Source organism: Rhyacophila brunnea, unplaced genomic scaffold (assembly GCF_057557595.1).
Source record: "Rhyacophila brunnea isolate RB1 unplaced genomic scaffold, BYU_Rbru_1.0 scaffold_12, whole genome shotgun sequence".
NCBI classification, from domain to species: Eukaryota; Metazoa; Arthropoda; class Insecta; order Trichoptera; family Rhyacophilidae; genus Rhyacophila; species Rhyacophila brunnea.
The window spans coordinates 37,102,236-37,115,167 of NW_028232774.1; the positions used below are offsets into that span (position 1 = coordinate 37,102,236).

Consider the following 12,932-nt stretch of genomic DNA (forward strand, 5'->3'; position numbering starts at 1 on the left):
CGACTTTACCGCTACACGATTTGGGAAATTCCTACTAGATGATATGCTGGCCGTTGAATCAGCGTTGCCACGTTTACTGATTTTTCAGTAGATCTACTGATATTTTTGCCAATATACTGAATTTTTGATTTTTTTTTGAAATCCAAAAAACTACTGATATTTTGGTGTTTTCCATATTTGTAATGTGATAAGATCTAACTGGACTATTCCTTTTGTTTGACAGATGACGGAGAGTTGTCATCGCCCGTCCACAGCCGTACAGAGCTTGCGTTCAGCTCTGAACCACCATCCATGACTCCGGGTAAAGCTTCGCAGGGTATGCGTGGAAGACTGGCAGCTCTCTCCAGCCAGATTCACAATTGGGAGGATGATACTGCGCAAAGAGACATTGTGAGTGAATTATATCGAGATATTTTATGAGTGTTACTTGTATTTACATAAAAATATATAAACACATTCGACAATGTCAGTTCTGGATTTCTACAACGTATCATATAGGCCGCCAGTTCAATTAATTACTTGACTTTATCTATCACAACTATGATAGGTGAGTAATGGGTACAGATTCGCCATTAGAACATTGTTAGTAATTATGTTACACCGTTCAGCATATTTTGATACGCGTCTTATTTTGTTTTATTGTTGTAATCTTCATGGGACTGTGGGATCTACAGAACAGATTAATAAATAGAATTCCGATAGGCTATACTCCAATACATTTCATTTTGATGCAGGGTTTTTAATATGCGAGTTTCCTACAAAAATGAACCACACATTATAGACATGCAATAGTGTGTGTTGCAACCTTCAATACGCCAATATTAAATGAGCGTCAGTGCATAAACCAAAAGCAGTTGTCAGTATTTGATGTATGACGTATTCTTGACACCAGTGGCGAAGGGTGACGTTTTGAAAGAGGTAGGCTGTGGGAGTAACCATGCTTGTCAGATATATTTTCGGGAAATAAGAAGATAACCCAATATTAATACTGATGAATAGGTACGCTAAAACGAAGAAATTTCAAAAGCTTAATTGGTTTGTTATAATTAGTTCATAAAAATAAGCAATTAGTTTGAATTACTTATGTATTTTCCTAAACGTTTATAGATGTAACATACGCTCAAAATATATTACCTATCATCTATGAAAATATCCGTTGTTGTATATAATTATATTCCATGACAATTTATAATTTAACCCGTAAAACTAGACATTTTAAAATACTTCTATATTTAAAACACCAGTGGCGAAGGGCGGAGGTAGGCTGTTAAGATTCGCTATAAATAGTGCACACTAAACTTTTTTGGTCATATGTATTTGTTTTTATTGAACTAAGACTACAATTTACAGATGGTGTTAGTTAGTTTTTAAAAATCAACTAAACCCTGCCTAAACGAAACCATAATAGTTTTGGTCTAATTTGGGCAAAACGACAAAATTGTGCACACTTTTTCATTCATAGTTATTTGTTTTCGTTGGATTAAAAATACATATTGCACATATTGTTGGTTATTTTTTTTAAATTCATTAAGCCCTGCCTAAACCAAACTATAATATATATAAAATATTATTCTATTTATAAAATATTCAAAGTTATGTATGATTTAATTGCATAATTTTAGATATTTTATAGATATACATGTATTTTTTGACTGTTATCTATTTTGGCTTGGTTTCTCAAGGTTTAATTGAATTTTAAAAACTAATCAACATTATCTGTAAATTATAGGTCTTATTTCAACGAAAACAAATATCTATGTCTGAAAAAGTTTAATGTGCACTGTTTATGGCGGATCTTAACAGCCTACCTCCACCCTTCGCCACTGTAAAACACAGACTTAGGTAGGTACAATATCAGATATCTAAATTGTCTAATGAGTGAACTAATAAATAAATAAAAATCACGAGATAAATTATTTTATATTTTTAACAACAATCAATACATATTTATGTGATTGAATCCCATGGAAATTATTTTTTAAATTATTTTATTAATTATTTTGAATAAATATGCTCTCGCGACGTAAGCGCTAACGAAACAGCTTGTACATTTGTATGCGGTACGCCAGACATTTTGAAATAATGAGAAAAAAAATTCATATTGAAAAACCCGTCGCTTCACGCGAAAATAATCCTATACAATATGTGAAGCGAAACGCGGTGTGTTCTATTTTTTTAAACTTTCGAGAGATGCCATAGATGGTGCTTATTGAAATATTGGAAAAGATCGTAAAATTATGACAATTATACGGTAGATGTCTTTGGGCATATTGAATATATTATTATTTGTGATTATATAAATACGTCAACATGAAAATAAAAATTATTTTTCTTAACACGTTGATCGCCATGGGGGTCACCGGTGACCGGCATTGGATTACGTTCAGGGGGCCATGGGGGTCACCGGTGACCGGCAAAGAAGACCTGCGGAGAGTTGTTCTACAGCGCCGGCGGGCACGCGCGCAGTGCATTTTTCGATACGCGGTGACCGGCATGGCCCTTCTGTATATTACTGCCACTTGGCCTGAAAATATGTCTTCCCAGTCACAAAATATAGGCTCACTAATGTAAAGAATGTACATAATGAAAAAAAAAGTTTTCCTTTTAAATTTTAAATGTGTTTTTGTTGATATAAAAATAAAAATTAAATAGATTATAAAAATGTAAGTTATAAAAAATATGTAAATAATAAAAAAATAGAATAAAAAAAATGATTATAAGGTATGTATACGTATATTTCCAGTTTATGTGTATCCAGGTATTATACTACCCAATTTGAAAACTTTTATTCCATATTTGTGCCTTTTCTGTTTATTATACTATCTAAATCTAAATATAATTCGACCGCGAAATGGCACCATGCTCTCGTCAACACATATGGACAGGTGACCGGCGAAGTGGCCGGCCCGGCGCAATAGAATAAATTAACTTGTTGGCGCCGCGACGGACACATGTGGCCGGCACATCATAAAAACCAATATTTACGTAAAAAAATCATCAAAATGAAAAAAAACATTATATTCTTTCATTACCTATCAAATAATACCTTAGAGACAAATAATCATTTTTTAACTATTTTATGTAAAACTAGTTGGCGATCAATGTGTTAAGAAGGTAGGCTTTAAATAATCGCCTAGTATGGAGTCTTCGCCACTGCTTGACACGTGTTTAAAGTTTGTCCCGTATTCTTCCACACTCAAGATTGGTTACCTGCTTTTCCACACTTGTTAGGTATTTCATTTCCCATTATTTCCGAGCTCCCTGGTGGGACCATAGCAATTTTATCAAAAGGATCATAATCGCCAACAAGTGCAATAATGACCTATAGGTACGTTAAATCATCCAGATTATCAAGAAACACGGAAGAGAAGAAAAAGAACTTTGACAACATTTTTAGTAAGGTCGCTCTATTCATGAGCTCTTCAAGTTCTTTGATGAATCTGGCGTAATCATATTTATGAAAATCCAACGCCTGCGATGGACTGACCATGTGACAAATAAAGATGAACAAGCACTGAATAAGCGCCTCACACTTCAAAACCGAGTGCGGGAAGACAATGACTTTGGTGATTTCATGGCATATAGAAAGTCTTGCGAGCACCAGGAGTGATCAATTGGCTGCTTGAGGTGACCATGGCCCCAGGCTGTAGTGCTAGAGAAGAAGACGCAATGTTATATCCTTGGTTGTTTCATGAAAATGTTATGATCCTTTCATGTTTTCTATATGGTTAATAATATTGTATTTCAGTGTTCAAATTCCAAGAAAGAGCCACCAAAGCCGTCAGTCGCTGCGTCCGTTCGCACCGAAAGTAGAAAGTCCATCGGCAATTCTTCGAGGAAATCCATCGGCAGGTCATCGCCAAGGGCCTCCACTGTCGTCCAGTCGCAGTTTTCTAGAAACAGTTCCAAGAGTTCACCCAAGAAGTCCTTGGTGGACACGCACACCTATGACAAGAAAAAAATGTGCACCGAAGTGAAGCCTTGTGTCATCGGATCCAGTCCCAAGAAACAGACTGCTTCCAGCAATAAGTGGGACCAGAGTATCATCCAAGACTTGGTGAGTGATTTTTTTTTAACTCTATTATACTTTTACAATAATGGTCACTGTTTTTACTCAATTTTATATAATAATAATATGTATCGTTATTTTGAGTTACCAAGTTTCAGCAACTCATGTCTCAATCGTTTGATTTTGCTTGTTAAATTTTAACTAGAATAATAATAATCCCCACAATGGCCATGGCCGAGCGGATAACGTTTTGGCCAGGGAACTCAGAAATAATGGAAACTGAAATACCTAACGGGTAAGCAGATGCAGGCAACCGATCTCGAGTAAGGAAGAATACGTAATAAATTTAAACACGCGTGATGAATAAGTTATATGTCGAATACTGAAAACTGCTCTCGGTTTATGTACTTACGCATATTGGTGTATTACACACACCATTGCAGGTGCATAATGCGTGTTTAATTTTCGTAGGACGCTCACACATTCAAAACCTTGCATCAACATATGGCGTATTGAACATAGCCTATCGGTATTCTATTTATTAATCTGTTCTGTGGTTTTGGCCTATAATGTCATAGGTGCCGGGCTCGTAGGTTACATGTAAATTGTATGTAAAACATTTTCACACAGTTTGCCGTGACCTTTCCTATCGGAAGGAGATGACCGTATGCTGTACGGTCTACAATTTTATTAGATTCAACATGAACATTAATTCAATTTTCATGGCTGATTTTGGCAAAATTCACGAATTCAAGAATGAAAACCTAACCTAACCTAACAAATAATCCAGTAAGTATATCGTTTATTTTCAAAATTTGTTTGCTGCTGGCTTCCTGTAAAGTGTAAACTGACAAGAACCGTGTTTTATTTAGACATGAATTTTATGTCAGTACTATACGACCCAAAGAGGTTGGACGGTCTTTAATATACGGCTATATTTTTCCGATATAACATTTCACGGTGAAGTGTGATATGGCGAACTGCATACATACAAGTTTCTGGACATGGAATTTATATTCTGTCCTTTTTATGCTTTACGATTATATAGTTACTTTTTAAATGGCAGTACTTTTGATTGCAAACTGCGATGTTGCCATTTTATGTATCGTTTAGCTAATATGTAACAACATAACACAGTCAACTATGCAATAAGTTTATAATAAGTTAGTTTAATATAACATTGACATTCTTGCATCTGACCCTTAGTCAATTTGAGCCGATGGGTTGCTGAGGTGGTACACTCGCACTAAATGTAGATACTTAATTAAATCCGTTAAAAAAAAAGATTTCAATCAAATTGTTGGCTATATTTTTAGATATTATTATCATTAAATTGAGTGAAAACAGTGATTTTTTTACAAGTTAATTATCTATGTACAATCCATATCTATTTTTCTACAAGTTTTTTACAGCATATAAATTTGTTTATTTTATTATATTCCTGGTATTTAATTGATTTGTTTAAAACTGAATTATTAAACTGTTTCTATAATCTTTTTAGATTTGTTTCATTTCATGTTTTTATACTTTGGCTTTGTTTTAATAAATTTCCTTTGTATTTATGTTTGTATAAACGTATTTGTCATATTGCATTGATACTTATTCAAATTATCATTCAATCTGCATTGATATTATTATGATATCTTTTGGGTCCAATACCCACTCAGTTCTACTTTTACAAATAAAATATCTTGGCTGTATTTACGGGATGGATTTAATAATGTGTATATTAGCCACTTCACAAAGCATTTATTTTGCACAGGTAAGTTACAATTTTTATAATCACTTTACTGGTGTTACTGTAAATTATTCAATTATTAATTAACATAATACATACTATACTTAAATATAGTACAGGTAACCCCCCCACTGTTGATCGACAGAGGTTACGTTTTGGAGATGGTCATGATAAATGAAACGGAAGACAATGATGTGAAGACAATGAAAACCTTTTTTAATAATCTACACTTGTATAATAACAAAATAAACATCATACATGAATTAATTATAATTAGACTCAGTACAAATTTATAAGACGGTTTTGTGTAGCTTTTTGTGCTCAAAAATAATAGTTTAATACAAAGATTATATACAATAAAATTTAATTAAAATAACTGATAATACTGACTATTTATATCGGCCAATGGATAGCCATATAAAGCAAATTCTATGGGATAACAAATATTATGTTGGTGTTATTGACCGTCTTGAATATTAAATTCACCTCTACCTATTGTAACTTTGTAATAAATTGAAAAAATTACATTCATTTGTTCTAAAAGAGAATCTACAATGGTTTACCGGCTTGACTTGTCTGCACTTATGTACAATTTGTTAATTGTCTGTCTGTACAATCTGATTGTACATGCATGATACCTACCACTCTTAAGACGAAGTCTTCACTGAGCCTGATCAAGCTTCAATATTAGGACCATACATAAATAAAATTTGATATAAATAAAAAGGATTTCAAGTTATACACATTTATATTTTTTATAAAAATCGATGTTTTTTAAAATAGATATAAAAAATATTAAAACTATGAATTAGTCAAAAATCTCTTAGGTGATGCTTAGAAAACTTAATAAACTAAATTTTAATAATAAATATGACCATAAAATATATGTAATAGGGTGCGGTCCGATTCAACAAATTCATATTTTATTACATTTTTTACAATTGTAAGTTTATCTTTGACTTAAAATAAAAAATATTTTTTTTTTTTAATGTTTTCAGGTACATATTTATTCATTAATAATACAGTTGAAATTGTAAATTATCAAAAAAATGTCTCAAATTGCAAGCTTCGTATTTTTCCGCTAGGTGCCTCTTTAAAAAAGGCTCAGTGAAGACTTCGCCTTAATGACAATTTCCGGCAGTCGACAAAAGAAATATTTTTACAAATCTATTATCACGAATACAGGGTCGCGATGAAAGTGGGTTACCTGTATTTATTCCAATGATTAGGACCAGTTTCGCTTGCTTCAATTTGAGATTTTCAATCAGTACAAAATATACAATCTTACAGGTATTTGAAGACTACTAATAATTAAATACAATATTATGAAAACTTCTCTGTCCTATTGAATTGAGACCTGTCCTAATCAATGATCATAATTATCTATGTTGAATAATTACTATATAATATTGTGTTTTATTTTTAATTAGTTTCATAATAAGGGACCTCGCACAACACAAACTCAATAAAACCACAACTCAGCAATTCTATTTATTTATTTAGTCAACATCCATAATGCACTGGCCCACTGAATCAATACAATAATGTTTATAAAAAATGCATTATACTGCTAAATAAATTGACTGTGCCAAGCTCTTATTTCTTGAAAAAAGTTTCTTCAAGTCAAAATTTATAGGGCTCAGTTTGGTCGTTGTATTATTTGTACTTTTGTCATTCGTCAGGTTGCAAAGATATCTGGAGAAAAGCATAAAATGAGTTTATATCTTAATTAGATATTTTATGATTGCAACAACTGTGCAATACATCTTTCTCGTCTGATGACATTTTACTTGTACGGATGTTTGAGACAGTTGATAGAATAATATGACAGATGCACTAACTATTATTTTGAGTTGATGTTGTATTGATTCTCTGTGTGCGAATCGTCTATGTTAGCAGCTTAAAACTAACTCAATTGAAAGCATTTTAAGAAAATTATATTAATTTACCTATAGTTTTTGGTCAATTTATGATAGTGCAGAACTGATTTTTTCAGAAATGTGTAACAATTTAATCCTATCTCCCAGTATATGGAGAAAAGAAACTGTTGATATATTTTATTTAAGTAATTCGACAATTTATTATTATTGCCATCATTATTTCAATAGTCGGATATACCCAACGACAGACCTTACAAACCCTCATAATTCATTGCGTAACGCATTAGCTTTTCATCCAAGGGCTCCGGGTTCGATCCAGGTGTGGTCACAATGCTTCTATGTGATTTTCTCATGTTTGGGTGTTTCTGTGATTGTAATGCCCTGTAGTAGTAGTGTTAAAAATAAGCAATGAAAGAAAGAAAAAAACTGTATACCTACCTATCTTGTAACAACCACTTTTGCACTTATCATAAATTGACCAAAAACTATAACCGATATGTATCTTATACAGTTAAAAGTATATGGTAATAATATTGGGAACCCTTTAGGTATTTGTAAATAAAAGTCGGGTAATTTCTCCATCTTCAATTGTCTCTGCTTCCTTGATCTGTTTAACTAGGATTCATCATACATATTATCGTCTCTGTTCTGGCAGAACACACTAACTGGAGAATACTAGTTTTGAGTAATTTGACTTTGAAGTTGTTAAAATGTTTGAAATGGTCTATCATGTGAGTTTATTAAGTAATCGTAAAAAGGATGACTTTAAAATAAAGACTGTTTATTTATTAAGAAGGTTTCCAGACGGTAAAGTTTGAAATAAGGAACATTTTGGTATAACTAACTCAATATGTCATTTTTTAGAATTAGTGTCTTCTGCCAGAACAGTGACGTTATGATCACTTTGAAAGTTTTACAATTTACGTTATATTTTTGTATATTATGGACTTAGGATTATGGAGATTAGGAACAACAGTAAAATTTATACCCATAATAAAAATATGAACAAAAAAACTAGCAAAATCATTTTTTTATTTTTATGTTGATTCTGCTTTTTGTTTTTACTTTTTTGCTGTATTAGTAGGTAGAAGTCTGATACATCATAAAACATGGTTATTTTTTTTTCCTAAATAATTTTAGCATTACTTATACTAATTGAGGGACTGAAGATTAAAGTAGTATAAGTGACGTATACATAAGAAACAGTTTTCACGTCACTACGGAATAATTAATGCTTTGTATGAAAAGTTATAAACATTTAATTTCTGTCATTGGATTACATTCCATTTAGCTGCTCCAGTGTATACTTACACAATTAATGTTATTATTTTCAAGGACATGTATCTAATTTGAATGTTTGGCATGCTTTGACTTACTTACTTCACCCGGGGACTAGGGCATGCGCGAAGTCCTGCCACTTCCTTGGTCATCACCACGTCTCGCGCCTCCCATTTGTTTTTGTTATTGGTTATACTTACACTAACTTACTAGAAATATTAACAATCTAAAAAATATCAATTTTTATTGGCATAGGAATAATAGGGGCGAGGGGTGGAGGGAGGCTGTTAAGATTCAACATAAATACTGCACATTAAATTTTGTCAGTAATATTCGTTTTCATTGAACTAAGAATACAAATTGCAGATTGAACTGGATAGTTTTTAAAAATCAATTAAACCCTTCCTTAATCAAACCATAATAGTTTAGGTTGGTTAGGCGATCCGACAAAAAATAGTGCACACTTTTTCAGTCGCAATTATTTGTTTTTCTTGAATTAAGAATAGCTTCATTTATTACAGATTGTATTTTTTAAAATTCATTAAGCCCTGCTTAAACCAAACCATAATAGATAAAAAATATTTTATAAATACTTGAGCGCTTAGAGTCTTAACTCACATGTTCCAAAAATCAAGTTTTGAGATTATCGCAAAAAACTACCAGACTATTTTTTTTTATAATTAGAAGTAAAGTAGGTATTGAACTCCCTTGAATATTAATGAGTGAGCGAGTCGATTTACATTATTTTTTTAAAATATATATACTACTAACGTTGCAGACATACTGCATACTATGAGAAATAAAGCTCCCTGATTGGTTAGAAAGGCCTTGGTGACAAAACTCACATTATTCTTTGAAATATGTGAGTTATGATACCAACAGTAAACTTTGACAATGATTATCACATGGTTTGAAGTAACTTTTGATACCCAACTATTTTTTTTTTAGAATCACTTGGTATATTTAACTAAAAAATGTCAAAATTGCAATATGTGAGTTATGACTCCAAGCGACTCACTTATACAAATATTTTTTTATTATTATCTATTATGGTTTAATTTACACAGGGCTTAATTGAATTTTAAAAACTCACTAACACTATCTGCAATTTGTAGTTTTAGTTCAATGAAAATAAATACGTATGACTGACAAAGTTTAATGTGCAGTATTTATGTCGGATCTTAACAGCCTACCTCCACCCCTCGCCACTGAGGAATAATGTATTACATCGATGAAAATATATCTTGGTAGAGTTTACATTAAATATTCCAAGTTGACTTCAAAGCCGAATTATTACTGAACTTCGTTTGCTATGCACTTGGATCCATTTAATACCTAGCTCTTCAATTAATTTTTCGTGAGATGCTGAATTTGATATATTATGCTAATTGTGACCTTATTTCTGCACACTTTTCAGAGTTGTTTTTCTTTGTTTAGCAACATTGTTGAAAATATCAGTTATCGCCATTTATCATTATTCTCAATGATATTCCGTCTGTGTCCCCATTGAAGAGGCAGAAACGCCTCAGATGGCAGATAATTTAAAAAAAACACAGATCGTGACTTGAATATTTTCGATTTTTAATTCCGTTCGGTCGCTTTGTCGTTTTTGGCACTGAGGCTCTCTCAACCCTTTTAAACCTCATGGATATAATATTATAATATATTTTTACAACGTTTTTATTAAGCTCGTATTCTTGATTGTCCGGTGGTTGTTTATCCGGTACAAATCTTGCAATCGATTTTTAACTAACTTCCCGACTAGCTAGACATTTGAAACTTTTAGAATAATAAATCAGAACACGATGCCAATGCATTCTTTTAATACTTTTAGCCATCTTTAAGTAGAATTGAATTCATTTTTAGTTAATTCCGTTTTGTTTGAAAAGTTATTCCGGAAAAAATCCGTAATCCAATCCACTATTATTGGTTGCTAAGGGGGTGGTTATAGCAACTAAATTATTAATATATACGTGCGTTACTATGGAAATCAAAATGACATTTCAGTATTCTATATTTTTGTTTGTTTTTTTGTATTTACTTCATATTAATTACAAGTTTGAGCATATTGAGCATAATAATTCAACAGAAAATTTAAAAACGTGTATAAAGTTCTTTTTATCTTGTAATTATTTTAATATGATTATTTCCATCAATTACCCGAATTTTCGATTATTAATTCTGATACGGGTATGTAAGTATGCAGTAAAATAAATCATTAACCCTATCATTTTTTTACTTTATTTAGTTTTTCTTCGATATTAAAAATGGTCACATGTAAATTGTACGTCAAACACCGTGGCACAGTTCGCCGTGACCTTTTTATCGGAAAGAGATGACTGTATATTTTTTGAGACTTTCACGGTTGTTTTTTATCGTAATAGATTTTTGGGTTTCTACCTTGTGGTACTTCTTCCTTATTTCCTCGACGTTTCGGGCTAGTTGCAGAGGCCATTATCACATCATCTCTTGATAATGGCCTCTGCAACGATCTCGAAACGTCGAGGAAAGAAGGAAGAAGTTGGAAACCCAAAAATCTATTACGAGAGATGACCGTACACTATACGATCTCCAATTTTCTTAAATTCAATTTTCATATCTGATATTGGCAAAATTCATGGTTTCAAGAATGAAAACCTGACCTATCATCCTGACAAATAATCCAGTAGGTATATCGGCTATTTTCAAAAATTGTTTGCTGCTGGCTTCCTGTAAACTGTGAAGTGTAAACTGACAAGAATCGTGTTTTATTTAGACATGCATTTTATGTCAGTCCTATACGACCCAAAGCGGCTGGACGGTCTTTAATATACGGCAATAATATATTTCCGATACAACATTTCACGGTGAAGTGTGATACAGCGACCTGCGTACTTACAAGTATCCGGACACGATTAAAAGTAGGGTAGTTGTAGAGAAACAAAAACAGTTTGAATTCGTATATATTGGCAGTTCATAATAATATGACCTACTAACTGGTCTCACGTTTTTAACTCAAGGATTCATTCATATTTTAATCTAATAATTACCTGCGAATGTGAAATACGTAAAGAAAAAGTAGATACAAAATATTATAATATAGATACAATGAAGAAATATACTGATTCGTATTGTTAGATTTATAGGCGCGCCCTTCTCAGCCTGCGTCTCACCTCATATTGTTGAGGCATGGTCTAAAAAGATCGTGAATAGGCGATGCGCGGATTGTGCAAATGACGCGTGCCGAACGAAATATAATTTGTCATAAAAATTCAACATGCGCCCATTTAATGTTATGTTTATTGTCATATTACTAATAATAATAGTATATTCATTGACATGTTTTCTTTTTCAAGTACTTACATACGTAAAGTTTTTAGTCATCTTTACACGATTTAAGAATATATTCATCCGACGCCATGACAAAACAAATCGACGTGCGCCAACCTCGACTGTCGGTCTCTGATTGGCGACGAGTGCCAAATTTCGTCGCACCTACTGTTGAAAATTATTTGCCGTTTCACTGAAGTACGCTCTTAATATTTTCGAGACGTTTCTTTTGGTATAATTTTCGCGACTATATATTAAAATATACTAAATTTCTATAAACTGTGCAAGTTTTATCAATATTGGTCAAGTGGTTTTTTAGTTTAGTATACAAAAATATATTATTTTTAACACTACAACCAGCATAATACATATTATGTATTATATTATACACAAAACAATACCAAATAAAGTTGTGAATACAAATTAAGAGCTCAACACAAAATACGTAATGTAATGTGTGAGGTATCCATAAAGGCATCTAGAAAAAAAAATGTGAAGGACAGTAGTTTTCAAACTTTCATTACAAGTAGAAAGTTTTTTTTGACGGCACCCTAAAGCCAATTGAAAATTTTGCCTTCAAAGGAGACTTTTTTTAGGTTTTCTAACTTAGGTACTAATTGAAAATCGCCAGAATTAAATTCGAGATCTTCTTTTTCAGTGTCCTTTGTCTTATCGGGCTATCAGTGCGTAATGCGCTGGTCTTGCATACGGGGGCTCC

The 12,932-nt window shown here is 32.3% G+C and overlaps 1 protein-coding gene across 1 annotated transcript in view; it reads left to right on the plus strand.

The window, feature by feature from the left end:
- Positions 1-12,932, plus strand: part of scra (anillin, actin binding protein) — a 117,119-nt gene that overhangs the window by 8,282 nt on the left and 95,905 nt on the right. Inside the window, exons 4-5 of the mRNA XM_085940175.1 lie at positions 224-390; positions 3,749-4,057. Coding sequence (XP_085796301.1) covers positions 224-390; positions 3,749-4,057 — 476 coding nt within the window. The remainder of the gene's footprint in view (positions 1-223; positions 391-3,748; positions 4,058-12,932) is intronic.